The sequence below is a fragment of the Tenebrio molitor genome, chromosome 1 (genome assembly GCF_963966145.1).
Source record: "Tenebrio molitor chromosome 1, icTenMoli1.1, whole genome shotgun sequence".
In the NCBI taxonomy this organism is placed as follows: domain Eukaryota; kingdom Metazoa; phylum Arthropoda; class Insecta; order Coleoptera; family Tenebrionidae; genus Tenebrio; species Tenebrio molitor.
This window is the reverse complement of record NC_091046.1, coordinates 29,901,735-29,926,742: the sequence shown is the minus strand read 5'-3', so window position 1 is coordinate 29,926,742 and position 25,008 is coordinate 29,901,735. Positions and strand designations below refer to the sequence as shown.

General features: G+C 33.7%; 1 protein-coding gene across 2 annotated transcripts in view; it reads right to left on the bottom strand.

Annotated features, from left to right (window-relative positions):
* cmpy (crimpy) overlaps positions 1–24,724 on the bottom strand; it is a 91,075-nt gene extending 66,351 nt beyond the window's left edge. For both annotated transcript variants that reach the window (XR_011160481.1, XM_069051616.1), the window contains exon 1: positions 23,929–24,724. Coding sequence is in view for 1 of the 2 variants with exons in the window: in XM_069051616.1 (XP_068907717.1) it covers positions 23,929–24,080 (152 nt within the window). In the remaining variant the exon portion in view is untranslated. The remainder of the gene's footprint in view (positions 1–23,928) is intronic.
* Between the last annotated feature and the right edge of the window lie 284 nt (positions 24,725–25,008).

Here is a 25,008-nt window from a genome sequence, read left to right as displayed (position 1 = left end):
GCGACAGTATAACTCGTTCATCTGTATCTGTTATCTTTTGCTCTTCCATCCATTTGATAAACTTGTGGCATTCTTTTTATAAGCGTATTCCGATTTTTGCGGTATTAACCGCGATTCTGGTTCACCATGTAAGTAATCAATGTTACGAGTATAACTCATTTTTAAGCAAAATACAACTGTGGTCACAAAAATTAATTAAGTGACAGATTGCAAATTAATTTTTATTTTTTTCATTTTCCATGGCAACGAAAGGTATACTGATGTCACATAGACATCATTAATGTATTCACGTTCTTATTTCCATTTTTTGTAATATTAATACCAGTATTTATGATTTTAAAGTGTGCCAATAAAAGAAAATAGCGTAAAGTATTCGTGGATAAGTGGTCTTTAAAACATGCGCGATTTTTCGGGCACGACGGCGCAGCCGAAGTGTTCGAAATAGAGTATTGTGATAAACGTGATGATTCTGCAATGTCTTGCATACAGTCAACAAAAATTAACACAAGCAGTGCAAAAATCAATTATCATTCCAATATAGGGTTGAAATATTCTGCGATCAAATAAAAATTAAATCGAGTCGGCGTGTTACCTATGGCAACCCATGCTATAACATAGGCTCCAAAGCAAACTCGATTTATTTTTTAAATGATCGCTCGGTATAAGGCATTCACGATCTTTTTGGGATCGAGTTGGCTATGACCATCTAGTGATTTTGTTGGCAGTACCTCGGTGATAACTACATTCCCTAAAGGAAATTGACACTTTTTGTGTTAGGTTAGGTTGTTTTCAGTTTAGGGTTATATTTTCTGAATAAGTACATTGTTGCTGGATCTCTTAATTCTGGTCTGTCCTTTTTAAATTAAATTAAATCGTTTAATAGAAATTGTTTATCGTAATAATAGTTATTTATTTAACGAGTTCGTGTGTAAATTGGGCTTTTTTGGTATGAGTGGGCCAGATTAAAACGCGAGTGAAACAAAATTTGCGCTGATACTGTCAGAGTTGTCATCTAATTAGTCGAAATGGCTTTAGCCTTACGAAAATAATGAGCTCACAGATATGTTGCTAATGTATGGGCAATGTTATCACGTTATCAGAATGCAGCTGCGGCGTCCAGAGAGTAGGTATGCAGAGCGATTTCCAGAAAGACACCATCCTGGGCCACGTCAATTATTAATCTAGTACAGCGGAGAAATAGACAGGACCGGACTCTAAATTTTAGAAAACAATAAAAATATACAATCAATTATCTCCGTTAATACAAACATTTTACTAAGAAGATTTAGGCTAAAATTCTTAAGAATAATGTATAGTACCTCGTGTTACAAGGAACGCCTCAACTTCGAAAACACCCTGTATAGCCTAAGGGAGACCGTTTCGGCTCAGGGACGCGAGGGTCGCGGGTTCGATTCCGACCCAAGGCGAAATTAAAAAAAAAAAAAGGCTATATTCTATCTCGTGATTCGGAAGTCACGTTAAGCCATTGGTCCCGGTCTATTGAGTTGGTCATCATGCCCTTCATAGATTTGTAAACCAGTCCTAGACTGTGCAACAAATTTTTTGCGATTTGCAACGTCCGAGATGCTTTAAATCGCCAATATTCGAGTCATATTCAAAGCTTTATGGTATCATTGTATCTAACGTATAATGAGCGCGTAACTAATGTATTATTATTATGAGTAACTAACGTATTATAAGTAACTAAGGAAGCTGAGTTATTCTAATATTATGGACTTCATAATTATCAATAAATATGTAACATAAAGTGATCATAATCGTTAATGATACGATAAAATATTTTTTTCACTACTAGTCTTAGAAGGAGTCATTATTGAGTCTCGAATTGAACCCAGAAGTAGAATTTCTCTCCTCCTGGTTAATAATGAACAGCCGTCACCTAGCAACGAAAGATTTTCGTTGATTTCATTGGTTAACGTAGACAAACAATGTTCAATTTCCATAGCAACCGTTGAAAAATGAGAACTCGGATCGTCACATCGGACAAAATAATTTAATTAATAATTATTATTAGAAAGGGTTTTAACGGCGCGCCTCGGAATCTAATCTTGGCGCTCTGACTATAATCATGAACTTCTCCATCTTGGTGTATAATATACTATTAACGCACCCGTTAAAAATATCCCAAAAGTATTATTACGTTTGAACTAATTTTTCAAATATCGTCGATATTGTTGTAAAAATAGCATTAAAATGCGTCGTTTGACAAGAATGAGCAAAAAGTAGAAGATGATGAGAACAACAAATTTCTGTTACAACAAATTGAACAGAATAAATTAAAACCTTAGAATTAGAATCACAAATTGTTTTGGTATTTATGGAAAAAAATCCTTTTCTGCAGTAATATGCGTGTCCTGAATATGATGAGTGTTCGGCAGGTGGAGTCACAATTCTGATGTGTATCATCATCTACCACACCAGCTACATTAGCAAAAGTTGGACCCAATTCATAAAAACCTCTTTTAATTCTTTCTCTTTCTTCATTTGAATTTGGAAATTTAATCCACACATTTAACAAATGAGCTGTCACTTCTGCTATGCATCTGCTCACAGCAGGTTGACTTTGGGCTAAAATAACCATTACCTGTACCTACTTGAGAACCCCCTTGATCAAGAATTCTTAAGTGAACTGATCCTTTTAGGTCGTTGCACGAGGGAACGTTTTATTCTATTTTATAATTTCTAAAAGATTCAAACAAATATTTCGTATTCCTTAAAGGAAATCAACTAAAAGTTGTGTCCATGCAAATTTAGTTAGCTATTTTGATGTTGTTAGGGTTACTGTGTATATAATGTATGATTTTATTTAATCAAATAATGTTTCATACCATTGTTTGAATAATTAAACCAACCGTTGCTTGGCAGATTTTTGACAGATCTGTGCCATAAAGGCCAATTTGCGGGCGTACAAAGACGATTATTGACCAAAATAGAATAAACTACACTTCGCCGCAAAATTAACGCATAATTTAAAAAAATAATCGTATTCCATTTTACAAATTTTTTCACTGCTAGTTGGAACCCAAAAATGTTGATTCAGATTATCTTCATGTTTTCGTGCGATATTCATTAAAAACCATTGATTAGTTTTTGTTAAATTCTAAAAAAACCAAAGTGTTGCACTTTTTGCTCATTGGTATCGAAGAATTTTGCTACATATTTATTAACCAAGTGAGGTAGACATTGTTTCTGTCATATTTTATAATAAAATGAATTGTAATCAACGACATTCAAGAAATCTTTCACCGGAAGAATGTACAGTGGCTGTAGCACTTTCTGAAAAAGCAAGAACGCAGCAAAGTATTGCAGAACGTTTTGGTGTGATGCAATCAACCATTTCAAGAGTCATAAATCGGTACCTAGAAACTGGAATCAACAAAAGACGAACCGGGAAGGGGCGAAAATAAATGACAACGGCTAATCAAGAGAGATTTTTAAGATTACAGACGTTAAGACAGAGGTTTGTAACAAGTACTAGCCTTCAAGAAGCCTTTTCTTTGAGGTATAACGCTCTGATCAGCCAAGACACAATTAGGAGAAGGTTAGCAGAACATCAGCTACTACCCTACGTTCCTGCTACTGGTCCACTTTTAACGGCAGAACATCGTTTAGAATTTGCTCATGCACATTTAAACTGGCAAGAAGCTGATTGGGCTAGAGTGCTGTTTACGAACGAGTCTAGGTTTTGTAGATTTTCCAATGACAGGCGTATGAGGGTTTATAGACGACCAGGGGAACCTTACGTTCAATGTAACATTGCTCAGGCCGTCAGTTATGGTGGAGGCTCAATTAAGGTTTGGGGTGGGATATCTTTAGAAGGCCGTACGGAGCTAGTAATTGTAAAACAGGGAAGGTTAACAGCAGACAGATACGTAACAACCATTTTGGAACCTCATGTTTTACCTTACGCACCTTACATCGGCGAAAATTCCATATTGATGAATGATAATGCCAGGCCTCGCACAGCTCAGATAGTGAGACAGTACTTTCAGGAAGTTATAATTGTCACTATGAATTGGCCAGCTCGCAGCGCGGTTTTGAATCCCATTGAACATTTATGGGACAATATGGGCAGAAGCCTAAAAACCTTGTATCCACCTGCATTAAGTTTTGGTGATCTTGGAAACCACCTTACAGAAATTTGGAATACTATCGATCAAAATGACATTAGAACGTTGATATCGAGTATGGGTAGACGATGTGAAGCAGTTATTAATGCAAGAGGATGAAACAAGCGTTATTAAATTGTTTTTTTTTCGAATTTTATTTTGTTAAGCTTCAAAATACCCTGTATATTTCCGTTTATTTAATTAAAAATTACAAAATAAATGCTTTACTATTATAACGTAACTTCATTTTTCATAATACATCATTTAAAATTAAAATTTACAGGCTTTTTTTAAGTTTTTAAACAGTATGCGTTAATTTTGCGGCGAAGTGTATTAATTAGATTCTGTGCACAATTTTTATTTAAACGGAACAATTTCAAAAACACTCCATTTTGAAATTTAAAGTGGTTACTGGTATCATTGCTTTTAAATAATCCTAACTTGTCGTCTACTATAAAAATGATAATTACTATTATACTTTCTAATCATGTTCTATGTATTTAACATATTGGTTGATTCAAAATGATTGTGGCCAAGTATGGCAACTATGTATATACGAAAATTTACGTGGCAACTGTGTAGGTAGGGTAGAATTGATATTTGTTTGACAGTTCATAGTCGCGCAATTTTGAAAACTGTCAAATCAATGTATAATGATATCAAAAACTCTACCTCAGCCACACAGTTGCCACATAAATTTTCGTACATAGTTGCCATACTTGGCTACAATCATTTTGAATCAGCCAATACTGTTGTCGTCTGTTTTCTTCGTTATGAACAACTAGGTATAGTATAGTACACTGTAACGATATAAGATCCGTCGCAAAGATCGAAATTCGCATGTCACCATAAAAAGTGGTTAGTAGACAGCGTTGCTCGCGTCAACACCTGCATTCTCATCATCCAGAGACGGACTAATTTACATGCATCTGTATACATATAAATTGTGTTCTATGAGGGGAAGTGCACATGAAGTGTCCAAATCGTATTATTGTTGGTTTTATTATACAGGGTGTTAGGTAAACGTCCGGCCAAACTTTAACCGCGAGCTACTGGCTTCATGTAGAACTCGGAAAAAATATTTAAAAAATTCTGTCAAAAAATAAATTGACATTTAATTTTTGAGGAAAAAAATTTTTTAACTGCTTTTAGTCTTCTACGTTGTCCCATAACCTCGTAGGTAAAATTTCGGCATATTTTAAAAATACACATATAAAGCATATTTCCTAGAGGTTACTTCGCATTGGCGTACGTTTTATAAAATATGATATACAGGGTGTATTTTTAAAATATGCCGAAATTTTACCTACGAGGTTGTGGGAGAACGTAGAAGATTAAAAGCAGTTAAAAAAATTGTACCTCAAAAATTAAATGTCAATTTATTTTTTGACATAGAATTTTTTAAATATTTTTTCCGAGTTCTACATGAAGCCAGTAGCTCGCAGTTAAAGTTTGGCAGGACATTTACCTAACACCCTGTATTTTTTAAGCGGAATGATATTTATTTTTGACAAGGAATGCTCATATAATACCTCCCCGTGGTCCTTGCTGGGCATTAATACATTCACCTCATAGTAGGCGTTGAAGAGTCGATTATGAACGCACTGTACAGGTTACGGATCACGGATCAGCTATTTAAAATCTTACGTTTTATTCGATTGGTGCGTTCACAATCGACTCTTCAACGCCTACTATGAGGTGAAATTTAAAAAAACACCCGATATAAGGCATCATTGGCTCAATCGTTTCTTTCTGTAGGGGTTCTATCACAGGTTCAAATATCTGCACAACCTTCAAGGTCACTCTGTATTGTCGTTAAACTGTAAGTAACTTGCTTAAATATCAAAATGAGAAAAAGTATGGATGGAGATTTATAAATTAAGAATGAAATGATAGAACTAGAACCAAGGTAACTTTGCGTCAGAACGTGCAGAACACTTTATTATAACAACTCTTTTGTTGAACTTCTGGAAATTACCTTTCCTACTTTGATAGGCTGTTAAAAATTATCAAAAATTCAACTCAAAACATAAGGCGATACGAATAATCTGCTAATTAGGAAGTATAATATTGCCTTTTCTAATAGTAGGTATATGTATTAAGTATCAAGAACGGTAAGGACATTATTATTATTATTATTATTTAGTTAAGCTTGCCAACAGGTAATGACCTAATTACAGGCAAGCTATCATTAGTTAGGCAGTAAGTGGAATGAGTAGCAGCATGATACTACTCTCCCATTAGGAATCACACTTACTGCCAGCTTATATATATTCTTGCTATATTAAGAGACATATGTCAGGACAGACCTGAGTTCAGAGGGTCTTGTAAAGAATATCTCGATTTTATTGGAGTCAGCTTTGGTTGAACAGCTGTTAACCATCTGGTATAACGGTGACATTAGTAGAATATTTGTCCTCGCAGATCTTAGTTCAAAAACTTCACATCTTCTACAATTAAAAGCAGGAACCTTAATAAGAAGCTTTGACAAAAGGTAGGGGCATTCAACAGAAAAGCTGAGGACATCCAACAGAAATTTGATTTTAGCAAAATCCCGTCTACTCGCCAATGAATGAAGCTGAACACATTCTAAAAGGGTTTCCTGCTGAAGTCCCCTAGGTGGGTATTGACCAGTTTCATTAAATACCAAAAATTTAGCAAAATGTCTTTGAATCTTCTCCAAGGCCCAGGTGTGGTTATTGTATATTGGTGACCAAACAATACCAGCATACTCCAATTTGAATCGCACATAAGCCTTATAAAGCGATACAATTGCCTCAGCACTATGGAATAATCTCCTGTTACGAAGAACAAAACCCAGAGATTTGTAGGCAGCAGATGTCACATATTCAATATGATTGCGAAAAGTGAGACCACAATCGAACACAACTCCAAGATCCCTGAATTCAGTAGCACGCAGTATCTTTACCCCACCTATCCAGTAGTCACATATAATCTTGTCTAACTTTCTTGAGAAAGTCAACACATAGCACTTCTTAGTATTGATTAGCTGATCATTGTCATTGCACCATTTTTGAATGATGTCAAGATCTTTCTGTAACCTAGAACAATCATCAAGTGTCGAAACTGTACGATAAATCTTCAAATCATCAGCATACATTTGAAAATTTTCATTTAATAAAGAGGTCAGATCATTGATAAATATATTAAAAAACAGGGGTCCAAGGACAGAACCCTGAAGAACCCCTGAAGTTTGAGAGAAAGATTCCGATCTGAAGCCTCTATATTGAACAAACTGAACCCTTTCCTGAAGATATGACTCAATGAGCAAAATCAACCCATCGAACAAACCGAAATCATCAAATTTATAAAGCAGTAACCTGTGATTCACGCGATCAAATGCTTTGGACAGGTCCATATATATAACATCAACCTGCCCGTACGCATCCAAACTTTCACACAAAAATTGCGTGGTGGAAACCAAATTAGTGACGGTAGATCTTCGAGCCATAAAGCCATGCTGGTTAACAGAGATTTTTGACGATATGTGGTGATATATTCTTTCAAACAGAATAAATTCAAAAATTTTAGCAAAGTTGTTGATTATTGCTATTGGCCGATAGTTGGTTATATCAGATTTATCACCATTTTTGAATATTGGGCAGAGTCGAGATTCCTTCCACTTAGCTGGAAACACGGAAGTTTTAACAATAAGATTAACGATTATTTTTAGGGGACTTGAGAAAATTGTTTTACAGTCACAAAGTAAAAAAGAGGGTATCTGGTCAGGGCCAGCCGTTTGACTATTTTTCAGCTTTTTTATAGCTTTTTGTACATCATCATCAGATATATCGTTTAAGTATAACACGTTTTTGTTCACAAGTTCAGTAGGACGTTGATTAGATTGTTGATTTTTATTATTTACCATAAATGATTTCGAGAAGTACCCAGCAAACTTATCTACGATATCTTTAGGATCTTTTAATATAGACCCATCATAATTCATGACGTCTGGAATTGAGGTGGATTTTTTTATCGAGTTCACAAAACTCCAAAAGTATTTAGGATTAGCTTTGACACTGGCGCTCATCCTATTCACGTAATTATTGTATGCGTGTCTTTCTTTCACCTTAACCTCGGCTCTGAGTTGTTTAAAAATATTGTAGGCATGAATTCGTTCTGAACGCTTATATCTTTGCCATGCCTTATACTTCCTCCTTATTAAGTATATCAGTTCCCTGTCAAACCAAGCAGGATACGTGCCAAGAGACCCACCCCTCCTCGGAATATGTTTATCAAAAACTGAGTATAACCTTTGATAAAGCAAATCGACAGCACTCTCAGTTTCATATGCTTGTTCTAGAAACGACCAATCTATACTAGACAACTCAATATATAGACTATAAAAGTCTGCTTTTCTAAAGTTATAGTTCAAAGAAGAGAAAGTCGGAAAGCTATGAGTGTCTTCCGTCCAGCTCGTAGTTATCTCCAGTGCCGGGTGGTAGTTGTCTTCCGGAACAAGGACATCGTCTGCTTTAGCAACACGGCAGGACTTATTGCACATAACTAAGTCTAGCAACCTGCCAATACTATTCACAATTTCGTTAAACTGCCTCATATTAAAGAAATCTAAAAAGCGAGAAAAATGTGTATATATGGCGGATGTTGTTGCATAACCCCGCGATTGTGATAAAGTTAGGAAATCAGGCATATTAAAGTCACCTATGATTAATAGATTATTATCAAATAACATATCAGTTGCCATAAGGGAGTCAAAGAGAACTATATAGTCGTCGATTCTACAAGCCGGAGGAATGTACACTAGGCAAATAATGACGGAGCAGCTATCTAGGAAAATTCTGACCAGCAAGATATCAACATGTTTAGGCATCCTAGAGTCATCAAGTTCATTAATATGAAGGCAAACAGCCCTGATGGTTATTCTCACTGCCAGCAAAACACCACCTCCCCTTCTATTACCGCAGGTAGAAAAATTTCTATCACATCTAAGTCTAGTACCTCACCATCCAAAACAGATTCAGACAGCCAAGTCTCCGACAGGGCTATACAGTCATACGGAGCTGAACTAGATGACAAGCGAATATCCTGTAGCTTAGAGTTAAGACCTCTAACATTTTGATAATAGAGCACAAAGTTTTTTGACGCTAATCTAAGGGAACTGACAGATTCGGAAGTGACATCAAGACTAGAATGAGACATGTGGGACAGGGGAGTCTGCTATAAGGAGACACCAAATAAATCCTTTTTAAGTTTGTCGACTACCAGCTCATGTGCACGGCAATTCTTATAGTCCCAGGCAACATGATCTACGGCAATTAATTCAGAGTTTTCAGAATTTTCTTTCGCTCGAAGGTTTACACAATTAACACAAGTCAAGGTTTCCTCTTTACATTCGTGTACATCATGATTTTTGGAACAGCGAGGACAAATCACCTTATGTTTACAATTTCTGGAGGAGTGGTGAAAGCCATTACAAGTGAAACATCTAGTAACCTCAATCGCACTATAAATAGAACAGCCATTCAAACCTACTAGACAGTGCCCTATTCCTAAGGCTTTCTTATAAGTTGTCATATCCACCTCAATTATCGCTTGATAGAGATTATCCCTAGAGCTTCTTATAGGATAGAACTTAGATACCTGATATTCAGAAGTATCATCAAAAATGTATTGATTCTGCCCGACCACATACTTTAACAAGTTTTCTCTGTTTATGTCCTTAGAGAAGCCAGCAACCCTTATCCTTGGACGAAAGGTTTTCACCTCACTGATCTCATATGCCGCTGATAGCTTATCTTTCGTCAGTTGCTTGATTTTTCCCGCATCCCCACAACCAAGCATCACACCACCGTCTCTGAGATTTTTAACTTTGCTGATATTTGCTGCCGACTCAACAGAGCTAAGGTTAATCAATACATCCGATTTAGTCTTATTAACATTATACCGATTGAAGACAATTGTTTGGAGGAGGAACGCAACGACGACTCCAATTATTGTCTGAGATGGGTAGTCCTTAACGTTCGTGATGCTTATGACGTTTTCTGTGCGATTGTCCACTCTGTCAAATACTTAATGTTAACCAAGTCTAACTATGGACAAATTACAGATACAAAATTTAGGAGCTTTGTAGCATTAGCGTGGCAGTAAAAAAATAGTTCACACTTGAGTGATTTACAACTAGCAATTGAATATGTATTTTCGCGCAATCGTGTTATTATAGCTACTTACAATTGTTGTTGACACAATCTGAAAGTTGAACTTAACAAGCCTAATGCTGTAAGTAAATAACGACACCGATACCTACTGAGGTAAGTCATTAATGACATTAATCTCTTCAAAATATTCCTGTCAAACAATTAGTTCCAAGCCATTTTTTTTCTTATAAGCGATTGTGCGAAAAACGTTATGGGATATACGGTTAGTAAGTGCCATAACAGAATCTGGGAAGTTGAAAACTCTTTCTCGATTCTGTTATAATGCACTTCCTAACCTTATATCCCAATATACTATTGTAGCAGTGGCGGCTCGTCAGGTGAGGCAACTGAGGCCGGGCCTCATCCTCATTTAAGCATGAATTTAAATAAAAATGTATTTTTAAGAATTAGTATTTTGCAGATTTGTTTTGATATTATAATTATTTTATAATTTAATATATTTTCAAACTAGTAAATCCTAGCAAGAATATCAGGAGTAGTATCCAAAGCATTTATTTTGTTTTCTGTTCCACTGGAGAGCGATAAATTTTAAATCCAGCGCTCCCAGTGCAACGGGAAATATTCTAATATTTTTTGTTCGACACTGTCAGAATTTGAGAATTTTCTCCTGTGTGAACGGATTTTGATAAATTTGACAACTTGTCAAAACGAAACGTCAAGCTAATTTTAGGGATTTTCAGCGATTTGGAGCCTTTGGGGGGGCTCGTCGAACAAAAAAACGTTGTATTCAACTCGTTCTTGTGTAATTTGAGCCTTTTTTGGCACTCGTGGACCTTTAAAGCTCTCGTTTCACTCGAGTTTTAAACTGGCCCACTCATGCCAAAAAAAGCCCAAATTACACACGAACTCGTTAAATAAACTACTATTATCGTCGCGCCGCATCCACTAGTGGCCGCGTCAATTACTACGAATCGAGGCCGATCTTACGTCACCATCACTTACGTCACTTTGCGCATGCGTATTATGGTCTAATTCCAGAGAAAAAAAGACTCTCATTGAATGGTTTATCTGCTAGGTGGTATGAAATTTTCGGGGCCTCCCGGTGAGCATCGTGGACTCTCGTACTACAATTTTGGCAGCATGCATTGAGCTACACCATATTTTTTAACGCGCGCCTTTTAACCAATAGGAAATCATCCTCCAAAAATGACGTAAAGATCACGCCAGTTTATTACTCCAGCGGGCCGTCGTGACGCGGCGCCTTCGCGCCAACTAATATAATTCAGTAACAGTTTGAATAATAATTTCTTCTGTGCTGGTCACCTTTGTGTCATTTTCCGTGGTTATTTTGATTTGGTTAAGTGCACATTTTTGATTTTTGGTAAGGTAACAGGTAGATCAACCATCAAACATGAATCCCCAATTTGATTTAGTTATGTCGTTGTTAAATGTTCCAAAAAATGCGCGTCACGCTTGGCATCACCTCACCCAGAGGTCACGAGCCGCCACTGTATTGTAGACGAATAAAGCAAACGTGAAATCGAACTCAATGTGTAATCTCAAAAGATACAAATTCAAGTAATTGCTCTCCTTTGTTACAACCTCAAAAAATATCGAAATTATTAACGAAAGACAACAGTGCCGCGGCACCCTGGCAGGGACTACGTTTATGCGACATTTTTGCGGCAACGAAAAAAATGCTTATATCTTTCTTGTACATGTACACTTGTAAACTTATAAATATATCTATAGTACCTATACTTTCCTTTGTTATTGCTTCTTTGGATAATCCAAACAGTCACGGAATAGGGTAGTGTTTACTGTTTCTCTTTCTAGTCATAATGACAGAATGAGGCCGCATATTGTCATAAAAGGAAGCGAATGCTTCTGATACCTATCATTTATGTTCCGATAAGTCGGTTTCATTTTTGTCAACTACAGTAACGAAAAGCATGGTAAAGGTTTCCTAACAGAAAAACGGCTATTTTTTCTAATTCCTTGGTGAATTCTGTAAATGTTCCTCGTTCACGAAAGTTCGAATACACTTTGGCTGTCATTAATTTTCAACGTGTTTTATGCCTTAGTGTCGATCTTATAATTAATTTTTGCCTAAGAGAAATTGCACGATTCATCCAATCAAGTTGATAGCTTCTAAAATACAGGGTCATTATAAATAATTGTCCCATCGCAGTTGGCGTTGAAAACCCACACAAATTTGGGATGTGCCGCTAGCTTCGCACTACCGCCAGCAGCGCTACCTATCGGCGATGCTAGTCTCACTCATGTTATAAAGCTTGCGGCACATTCAACTACGTCAGCAACGCCTACTGCGATGAGACAATCATTTATAATGACCCCGTACAAGCAAAATCGAACAAAATATGACACAAGTACCTAAGCCTTCTAGACAGTGTAATAAATACGTTATACGGTATAGGTACTTACAGCAGTTTTTACGGCTTTAATTTAACTCATTTAAATTCTACGTCAAGTAGCTTTCCCTAATAAAGAATAAATATGAAATAAATGTGGTCGAAGATTACAGGCTTACTTTTTGAAATATGTAATTACCTTTTGATTTAAAACCCAAAAAATCAGACGAGTCCATAGCTCGCTAATTTATCGGAGGATTTTAATTATCTAGACTCCAGATTAAATGGTTGTGTATAGGCTACAAAATGGCCTACTAGATTCACGTAAAGCCCCAAGGACTTCAAGGTTAAACTGTCAAAATATTTTTTTCAAATGCGAACACATACCTACTTCTTTTTAGTAATTCTGAAAGAGATTTTTATTCTGAAAACAACAATGTATCAGAAGTATAACCTCAAATAAGATTTTTTTTTAATAACACTACCTTTTGAAACAAATATTGAGCAACAAGTGTGAAGCTGTCAAAATTGCGTTACAATCTAATAACCAATTTAAGTTAACTGGAAAAACAAATGACAAATACATAATGACATATGGGATTGTGCAGATATGCTGCCAATGCTTATGCCGGCGCTACACGATGCTACGAAAAACGTTGTGTGCACCTCGGCCAAAAAGTGCCTTTTGTCCTCGCTTGTTTTCAAGTCTCGGACGAAAAAGATGCACTTTTTGGGCCTTGATACACAAATAACTATTTGAATCGCAAATCGCAAATTTATTGTTACCAATAGTACAAGATTCGTCTCGAAATATTTTTGTATTTAATGATTGTGTATCTATGAATCCACGGAGATAACATCATTTCTTCATCCCTAAACTCTGTGAAAAAATTATTTATTTTAAACTGAATTCTAATTATTTAGCCCAGTGTGAAATAAGATAATTCAAATAAGAACATAGCCCCTGACATTACCTAAATATGTACTCTGAAAGTTATTTGGTATGTACATACCTATACTTGGTTAACTAATTCCCCCAGTGTATGTAGATATTATACAGTGCCTTTTTTTAACGCTGGCCATAGGGATTTACATGCTAAAAAGTTTAGGGTCTGTTAATAAGCTACATAACAGTAGGAATTTTCAAGTGAAATTTGGCAGGATATTAGATTAGTATTTTATATATCAATTTCAGTTTGGCCCATCGTACAAAATAAATAATCATGGAATTAGAGCAAAAATAAATTTATTAAATTTACCACGTAGCTTGCCAAGTAGACTATACTATGACATAGTGTAAACTCAATAAACGACAAACAGTAATAATTTTCAATGGACACCTTTTCAAATAAAGAAATGATTGAATGGGATAGACTTTGAAATATCTGCAGTTTTATTTCATAAACATAAAACATAGGAAATCATATTTACATCAAAATAAATAAAATCTTACTTCAACAATATTAAACTAGTTACTGTTAAGACGATCATAAAAATTTCGTCGAACATTTTGTAACTCTAACGGTTATAAAACGGCAGCCTTCAGTTATTCTATTTTTCAGTTCCTCCAGGGGTTCAAGCTTATTTCTAACATTGTCAAATAATTTCAAACTGAGATTTATTTGTTAAATATATTACTCTAATATTCTGCCAAATCTTATTTAAAAATTCCTGCAAAAAAGCTTATTAACAGACCCTAAACTTTTTACCATGTAAATCCCTATAGCCAACGTTAAAAAAAAGGACTTGTATGTACACACGCGGCCACACAAAAGTGTGTAACTACTGGAACCTGGAACAGGGTTCTCAATTTTTCTCTAGATTAACTGAGTACTGTGGCCAAGCGCCTAGCGCGCCACTTTACCCCAGGTTCTAACCCCGGTGCCGCCTGACCAGGTGTGGATTTTTTTTTCTGAGGTTTCCCACACCATCACATCGTGGTATATTTCATATCACAGATAAGGCGAACGCTGGGTCAGTATCAACCTCTCAGTACGTACCACCTTCCTTCCGCACCCATCCCGAATCTTCCCGTCAGTGTGGCTGAAACGGCTCTGAAAAGCCTCAGCAGCCCGCCCCCCTTCGGGGGGGAATGAAAGATGTATCCTTTCCTTCCCTAGATTAAAACGGGACCTGTCCAGTGGCGTTTGTGATGAATGCATTTTTTTAATGACAAATGTATGCTTTGTTTTGGGTGGCCGCCTGTGTACTTATGGCGAGCAAAAAAAGTGAAACATCAAAGTCATTATCATGACGTTTGGCGTGAACTAACCAATACATGGTCCTAACCCTAACCTCACTTTGAATTTGATGTTTCACTTTTTTTGCTCGCCACTGTACATGTAGGTATACTATACTCGTATATACGTACGGTCGGTGGACAAATAAAACTGGGACACTTTTTTATCTATGTAATCTATGTAGATCAGACCATTGAATTGTCATTATATTTGTCAATGTCTATATAAAATGTCATACCAAAGTTAACCTATTTGTGATAAAGTCGTAATTAAACGATGCAAATTTGTAAATTTTGACTTATGTGATTGTCATTTTTGTCCCAGTTTTATTGTTCCATCGACTGTACTTATATTTTCAGGTTGGTTGCGGTATCTCATGTAATTTAACACATGGAATTTCTTTCTCACTTTTTATAGAGTGGATGGAATTTTAAACCTTTTCTAGTAATAAGATTATGCATGTATGTCAAATATTACGAAACTGTACATACTGATTATAGCTATTTATTATACAAGTATCTTATAAGGCAAATAAGTCACGAAAGAAATGTTTAGCCATGAGAACTTGCTCATCAAACCCCAAAAATTTTATAGCCTGAATATAAATGTTATCATAAGCCTCAACAAATGATTTCATCTGAGATTCCTGTTTCATATAATTCTAATTTTATGTATTGCATTTTTTGATGTTCAATAAACTGTTCAATTCTCTCTCATTATAAAAACAGTTTAATTATGGGTTCATAATTTACCATAATTATTTTGTGAATTTCGAATTTTAATTGTATTTTTCTTCATAAAAAATAAAAAGTTGACTGTCTTAACTTTGACATAAAGGGTGTTTTTTTAAATTTGGCGTCGAAGTAGGCGTTGCAGAGTCGATTGAGAGCGCACCACTCGTGTAAAAGCGTAACATTCAAACAGCTGATCCGTGATCCGTAACCTGTATAGTGCGTTCACAATCGACAGTTCAACGCCTACTTCGACGCCAAATTTAAAAAAACAACCGTTATGTCATCGTAGAGAAGATTTGACAACCTCATCTATTGTAGTTTCATAAGCAATTTACAAATATACCGGGTATCAACCACCAAACCTGGCCATAGGCACATTACACATATTAAAATTATATATGAGTTGCTATGAAACATATTATTGTTTCGTCAAATTTGTCCAATAATTGAGCATAATACTGCTCTGTGATCGTTCTTCCCTTTTCCAAATTTCAAAATTATTTCTACTTTCTACGTTACCTACATCAAAAGTTTCCTGATGGCATTGTTTGTACGGATGATAATTATAGCCGTCAATATGACATTACACAATAATATATTTCATAGCAACTCATATATTATTTTAATATGTGTAATGTGCTAATGTGCCTATGGCCAGGTTTGGTGGTTGATATCCGGTATATGGTCTGCTATACTTTTTTCTTAAAACAAAAAAAATATAGGGCCGCGAATACCAAACTGAATCACCCGGTATATATAAGTCCACTAGTGTTTTATAGACCTCATAATAAAAAGTGTTGAATAAAATATAATATTTTGCGTACACTTTCTTACATAAAAATAAAAACAAGTAGATTTTGACAATCCCCACGTTTTTCCGAGGAATACTGTACACTTTAGCTAAGGAATATCTATAATGATTAATGACGAATTTCAACCTGAATGCCGGTTCACTGCCGGGTCAGTTGTGGGAATGGAAAAAAATATTTGGTGATCTACCTTGTACGGTACTTGCAGTACCTAGGGTTGGGTTTCTGTACCGAAGATGTGCGCCCCTCTGTACGGGGGTAGCCACCCCCACCCTGTTTGAATTTAGTGATAGTTATGTAAAGTGTAGTGAAGTAGAGTAACAACAGAATAGAACAGAACTCAGTAAAAGGAAGATTGTAGAGTTCGAGACAACTGGTCTTGACACCCCAACATGATGGTGTATATTTATTTGTGTAAATAAATGTATATAGCAATACAGTCCAGTGTATCAAACACCCCACATACCTGAAGCACTCAATTTTGGAATAGAAGTAAATGCGTTTTATTAAAAAAAAAACAGCAAAAAAGAATACAATAGGTTAGGTTACATTGATTTTTAATTTACATTTAAAATTTAAATCATACAAAATAGAACGATTTCACAGCGTTTACATTATACTGCTTCGTGGTAAGGAGATAAGAGGATAAAAGCGCCTCATCTAAGCTAAATTCGATAAGTTTTGTTATGATTTTATTCTCTGAAAAGCCTTAACAGAATCCAGTACATATTTACTTTACGTCAATAAATCGTTAATTTCCCTCATTTTATTATTTTATTTTTCATTTTCTAGTAAGAAAATCATCTCATAAGATGAGGATGCGTAGCTAATTTGTATTAATTTATATACTAAAAACTACATAAGGATGTTTCAGTGAAATTACAAAAGTGCCCAGTGTTGGTTGGCGAAGGTAAACCTTCAACTCGTTATCCATTAGAAGACTGCATTATTTATTTAACTTAACCGGGACTAATTAATACTAGCTGAGTGTTTAGAATTAATGATACCACAGCAAGTGGTTTCATTATATAATCCAGTAGCAGCAGAAACCATTTCAAGTCGGATCACGTCCCATAAGGACGGCAATAACACCATTATTTTGGCCCCACTCGATTTTTTTCACTAGTGTAAATTAGATTGTGTCGAATTTGCAGAATTGCAGCGGAATTTTAATTTTCGCTGTAGGACGACGGTTTTCGAATTTATTTCGAACAATTAAACGAATTATCGATCCCGCAAACTGACTAAATCCCATTTTGTCTTCCAAGTAACCAGGTTACACCTTAAAATTAGATAACCAACTTTTAAACTCGTTTATAAAGTTGAATTTACCAAGTGAAAATCTTAGGTTTACATAATTAACCTGTTTGCCTCGTATGAGCCATTCTAATAATTTTATTTTAAAAAGGATAATAAAAACTACCGAATAATATGCCAAAAAACTAATTTAATCAGTTCGGCTAAAAAGGAAAAATTTCTAGATCGCAACGTAAAATAAGAAAACGCAACACCAGCATCGAGATCGACACTTCACGTTGATTAAAGTTTTCTTCACGAGAACCCAACGTCTTGTTAGTTACTACAAGAAAGTGATACAAACGAGAAATGAAACGTGTTAATCTTTTATCCTCCCACGGCTAGATCAAATCCTAGAGTGAAAAATATTCTTTATACAGCATCTAATCCACATTGGTTTTTCAAATATTAATTTAAATAAATTAAAATTTTCCTGATATAATAATACCATAAAATAAGATAGAAAAAACTTCATAAAATAGATTAAAAGTGAATCGTCGTGACATAAGAAGATTGTTCATCAAAAACTAATTAGCTTCTTATTAGAAGCGGTCATTAAATGCAAAAAAAATGGTTTCCAATCAATTTTGCCAATCATAAATGAGATCTACCGATGGTTTTCGTTTCGAAAAATTTGTAATAAGTGTCCAAGTTACAATTTACAATAACAGATTTTCATTTCAGGTTTACTAGATTAAAACTTACATATAACTGAACTGTGCTTCTGCTCTTGAAATAAAACTCAAATAAAATGTAGTAAATAAAAGTCTCGGAAACATCTCAACGTGTTTCAACCTTTCAAAAAATTCCATGAGAATATTTAAGACTATAGTCTAATAATAATAATATTATTATGCATGGCTTAAGAAATCAAATATTCACCCTGAGACGGAGGGTTTTATATTTGCAAATCAAGATCGTGTTATAAATACAAGAAATTATAAAAAAACACATATGCGATTTACAATCGATAAATTGATAAATGTAGGATTTGCGGAACTGAAGAGGAAACAATTGAACACATCATTTCTTCTTGCACCGTTTTGCCTCAAAGCGAATATAAAAAACGTCATGATATGATATATTCGCTAAAATTATACACATGAATTTAGGTGTTAAATTCAATTTATTAAAGAATACACAACCACATTATAGTTATACACCAGAAAGTTGTTTGGAAAATGATAATTACAAATTATATTTTGATAGAACAGATTTAACTGACATTCATATTAAGCATAACAGACCAGACATTATAATTTTAAATAAACAACAAAAGCAAGCATATCTTTTAGATGTAGCTGTTCCAAATTCACATAATATAACACAGACATATAACACAAAAATTAATAAATATTTAGAGCTCTCCGTTGCTATAACAAATCTTTGGTGTTTAGAAAAAATTTCGATTTTACCACTTGTAATTTCAACAACGGGAATAGTACCGCAAACTCTTTTTAAAAATTTAAAAATTCTGGATTTAGGTAACACATTGGTAGTTGAAATTCAAAAAGGTATATTATTATACTCATGTCACATCGTGAGGAAGTTCCTTAACATTGACACAGAACATAATATAACACAACAAAGTCAAAATGTTGTGTGTTTAAAAGTATACCTACTATCAAGGCCAATTTTCTTGTCAAAAAAAACTGTTATTCTTTACTCGAGTTATTCGTCGTTTAATGTTTTAATTACACTACGTTCAAAAAGTAAGGTTAAAAAAATAATTAGCTTCAGTCTGGAATATACGCAATATTATTTTTTTACATTCTGTTAACGTAGGACCTTCAAATTTGAATAAAGAAACAAAATTCCTTTATGATGGTACCCGAACGAATTTGAGGTAGTTGAAAGAATTATTTTGACCATTTTACACTTCAAGAAGGAATGATTGACTTAATAATGTAATAAAACAATATACATATACCTATGGCTAATGCAAAGGGCAAAATTGTACTGAACGTCGGTATTACAGTTGCCTTAAAAAAAAACGGGAAATGAAATTTGACCTAATGTGAATTGGAAATTTAATTTGTCAATTTATGTCAATTTGTGTCTGTTTGACAGTAGTATTTCTGACACATAAGTGCAGTTTTTTAACCTAAATTCAAATTATAAAAATTTAATAAAATCTGACAGAACTTTTTCTGACAGTTCCCGTTTTTTTTTGAAGCCAACCGTACATTATGCCGTTTCTTTGAAACTAGAGCTAATATTTATTCTTCTGAAAACATCATTCGTTAAATTCAATTTGTTAATTGTTTATATAATAAGTGTTCATACTTAGTTTTAAAAAAATATCTATATACAGGGTATTTCACCAGTGATTATGAGCCCGACGGAATTGAAAATACATTTCCAAAGTTAACATGGATATTTGTTTTTTTTTATTTAAAAAACATAAAACATAGTTAACTGTGCAGTTTCGTAAATTTTGACATTGTATTGTGTATTGTATTGTGGGTTGCATTTTCAATTCCACCGGCCTCATTATCACTCGTGAAATATTTTGTATAAGTTCCATCATTTAGGAATTGTTTACACAATCGTTTACACAATCTATTTAAATAAAAAATAAGAGAACAAAGGGAATTATTTACTTAATTGGCTAAAACTTTATTTGTAACTGAAGGTACGTTAAAAAAATGCAATTAACATTAGGTTTCGTGAGTGTTATTTTTTTCTACGAATATTTATTTGCCTTGTGACTAAGGCCCGGTTTATTCACCTTCAAGTAACTTTATTTGAACGATAATTACCATGGATCCACCAATAGCAACTGCTGGCCAGATAAATTTACTTGAAGGTGAATAAACCGAGCCTTAATGTCATAATTATAAATAATATGTTCAAATCATGGCAATATAAAAAGACCGATATCCAACTTATCTTTGCAACTTAAATAGCTGATGTCCGGGAATCACAGCAAAATACGTTTTTAGCCATTCTAAACAGAGGCATATTCCGAAGCAAGTAAGAATTTCTGGAAAAATAAATTCCACTTGACTGCCATGTTCCTTTTCAATTCAATTTAGTATCAATGTTTATACCATGATATTTTAGTATGTATAACTTACAACTTTATCTGATTTTTTTTTAATGTAAATATTACCACCCTCTTGTTTTTATTTATACTTAATTTACAGACAATAAACCAGTCCTCCGCGGATGGAAATTAATCGATGTTTTATTATCAATTCTAATACATACTAAGTAATAAAATTTAACTTAAATATATACGGGGTGATCAAATAGGACTGTTTAAGTTGGTAACACTGAATTGTATTTTAAATCGTATAACAGAAGTAACTTTCGGTTGTTGATGGCTTGTCGTTGTTAATGCTATACCTACATCAGATATTTGTCAAATAAACCAACAAAACATATCCGGTTGCAGTGTTATAAATAACCGAATTAAAAAATTTTCTTAATTGTACTGCCAACTTAAACAGTCCTTCTTGATCACCCGGTAATATAAAAAATTAAACATTTTTATACAATTGCAGTTGTAAAATATGTGTAACTTGTCACGCATTTCAAAAATGATGAAATACATAAATTAGAATTCCTGTCATTATCAAAAATGCTTCCAATCGAAACAATTCATTAAACAACAAAAACAATAATAAATCATAAGCTACGGGGTGATCAAGAAGAACTGTTTAAGTTGGTAACACTGGATCGTATTTTAAATCGTATAACAGGAGTAACTTCCGGTTGTTGGTGGCTTGTCGTTATTAATGGTATACCTATATCAGATATTTGTCAAATAAACCAACAAAACATATCCAGTTGCAGTGTTATAAATAACCGAATTAAAAAATTTTCTTAATTGTACTACCAACTTAAACAGTCCTTCTTGATCACCCGGTATTTTTGCTGAATTGTTCACGAACGAATACATTTATATAGTGCAACTATTTATATTTATTTCCTTTTACTAATAATAATCGAATAATGTGTGTTTTATAAACATAATATCTAATCCTAAAATGCTAGTGACCACGTTTTATGACCGTAAGTAATTGTCAAAAATTGTTATTCCAAAAAGTCAATATGACCGAATTCATATAAACTACCAAACTAATTTTATTTATTTAAAATGAAATCTGATTAAACTGACAAATTACAAAAAGTGAAACTCCTAATTAAATGCTTCCAATATAACAGTCTGTTCGAAATTTCGTTCATTTTGATTGCTGCAGGCATTTCAATTAGTTTACATTAATGTAATACAGTAACTAGGTACTCTACAACTTTAAGGGCCGGTTTCACCAACGTGAGTTATGTACGGAATATACGAAAACATTGTTATAACAATAGGTAACTAAAGTAACGAAGCATTTTAACCTACAGTTAACGTTAACTGGCGTTGGTGAAAGCGGGCCTAAGATAATTAATAATTATGTACCAGCTAATGTAATATGTAATAATTTCGAAAGCTTTTTGGTTAGTGTTCTATAAATCTCATTTTTCCTAAACTTAAATGTACCGTTATATTAAACTGTAAAAATTTGGCTTATTACATATTAGCAAAGAGACAATGGGTATAGCCAAAATAACTTTATATTTATTTTACAGTAACACTGTTTTTCAAATAAATCATTTTAAAAAAAGAGACAATTTATAAGAAATATTTAAAAGGCAAGTATGTGTTAAACTTCTGCATTATGACAAAACGTTAACATAAAATTTATTTCCAATTAAATTTACTATTTAGAAAAAAATTTAAATTTGAGTGAGACACCTTGCATATAGATAATTGCAGCAAACAACTAAAAAAAAATATGATTCCAATGCACTACATCGATGGATTACTTCGCGTAGACAATGTCAACAAGTTTTATATCAATGTTCAGATAAGAGATTATCGATTTCTATGCGATCTTCAACGACACAACAAATATTTGAGTTGTCTTTTCATCGTAATTCATAAGGTGGTGTATAACCTTTGCTCATAAAGTTCTAAATGTCACGTAGAAAACATACCTTTTTAATCTCTAAAATTATTCCTTATATTCTAAAAAAATTTACTTTAAACATTATATTTACCTACTTTTTCTAGAAAATTATAGTCATACGTACAGTCGTTGACCAAAATAAAATGGGACAAAGTAAATTTCGATTCTGTAATTCGATATGTCTGCAAAATCCATCTCTTAGGAAGCAAAAGTGTCAACAATTAAAAAAAACGGTCATCACGACGATATTAATCACTTAATCAGTATTAGATAATTATAATGCCGAACTTAACGCTAGAACAGAAAGCGGTAATCACCACAAAATTAAGGAATGGGGTATCAATACGTGCAATTGCTGCCGAATTAAACATAAATAAAAATACAGTGCTAAAAACACAACCTAACTTTTTGTAGATCAATTGTTAAGTTAAATCAAGTTATAATCTGAGACACATACGTCCCAGTTACACTACACAATTCTTTGAATTGTGAAACTGTCTAAGGTAACACTTTGTCGTATTTTATTTTGGTGAACGACTGTACATAAACAACAATTTTTAAATTATAATGTAATGTAAATAATTGACGTAAATTTTAAACCAAAAAATTCAATTTCAGTTTTACAGATAAACAAAGTGCACACAGTCTAGTGAAATAGTGCCGAAAATTCAAATAGATATTGTATTTAGAATTTGATGCAAAATAATAACGAAAAAACGGATAAATACAAAATTCTGCTAATTACAATTAAAAAATTATGACAAGTTTTTCTCGGAAGATTATGTATTTAAAAGTTAATTTATTCACAATTACGATGTAGGTAGTTTTATTATTTATTTTATTTAATAAGTTACAACATATGCGGTAGAATATTATTTATTAATTAAATTTTCTCTAAAATACCCATAAAACCGAAATTACAGCAATTGCTCTGTTAGTCGATGTTTTTGTGGTTTTCAAGTGGTTACTACTAACAACAATTACTACAACAAAACAGGTCATGAAAACACTTTGGTAAATATAGCTACATGTATCCTGTATTCAAGGTTTCAGTAGAATATACCACTATTGCTTTTGCTTATTGACCGTCGCTTGACCTAATTATAAATTATGAATACCCATTTAAGAGAGTTAATACACTCTAGCCGATAGACGAAACCATGAAGGAAAGAAAATAATTTGTAAGTAGTATTTTTACTTTGCGATTCTCTGCGATGAAGCAAAATACTGTTGGGTGATATCTTACTTGCAAGGATCCCAGACAACGATTCCAAGTCCAGGACAGTCCACTTCGTTGACGATTTCACATTCTCTTTTATCGCACACGCAAGCAGGAGCTGTTAAACCACCACAAAATGCAATGATGGCCACGAAAGCTAACACTAACATACTTTTCATTGTGTCCGTTAAATTTTACATTATCTATACAAACTTTAGTTTACACTGCAATAATCTTTCAAAAAATTTGACGAATGTTAAGTAGACACTAGGTTTTGGTGTACACTAAATTTATTTTAACTTATAATTTATTAAAACTTCAACCTTATGTAAGAATTTGCAGAAGACCTTTTTTTAAAAAATATTCCATATTTTAAACGTTTGAAAAAGAAAATTTAATATAGGAGTTTTGCATAAAGTTACAAAAATCGATTTAGCCTCTAGATAAGTAAAAATGATTGATGCGTATAGGTAACACCATAGAAAACGATATTAGTTTGCTCCAGCTACCTAATTTTTCATCTCACGCAACGACTTTTACTTTCAGTGCGAGTAATCTTTTGAAAGCTGATGAAAGTCAACGTATCACTTTTAAATTTCTTTACATTTTAACACTTAACGCACTTTTAGAGTTATTTATTGTAAATCGTTGTCCTAGGTCTAATAAAAATGTCTGATATATTTTATAAACACGAATTATTAAATTTGCAAATTTTAAGTCAATTAATTTTAAATTGCACTATGAGATTTATTTTATATGAAATGTTAGGTTTCACGTGGTCCGCGCACTTTTCTCGTGATGTTTTCGCCGGTGCTAAGGAAAAACGAATGGGAAACACTGCGTACCCTGCGCTAGAGGAACGGAAATACCCCTGACATGCGCTTGCGCTTGTACATACATAAATTATAAAATAATAAAACACTACCCCCGTAATTATATATTCGAACATTATAATCTAATAGTCTTGCAATACCGTAAATATATAATCGTATCTAGTGACAACAAAAGTATTACATAAAACTACTTTAAAATAATAAATAAGATAGGTACAATTGTGACTAGAAAAATTGAAAAACCTATTTTTTAGATTTGTAATTAAGTCTTTTC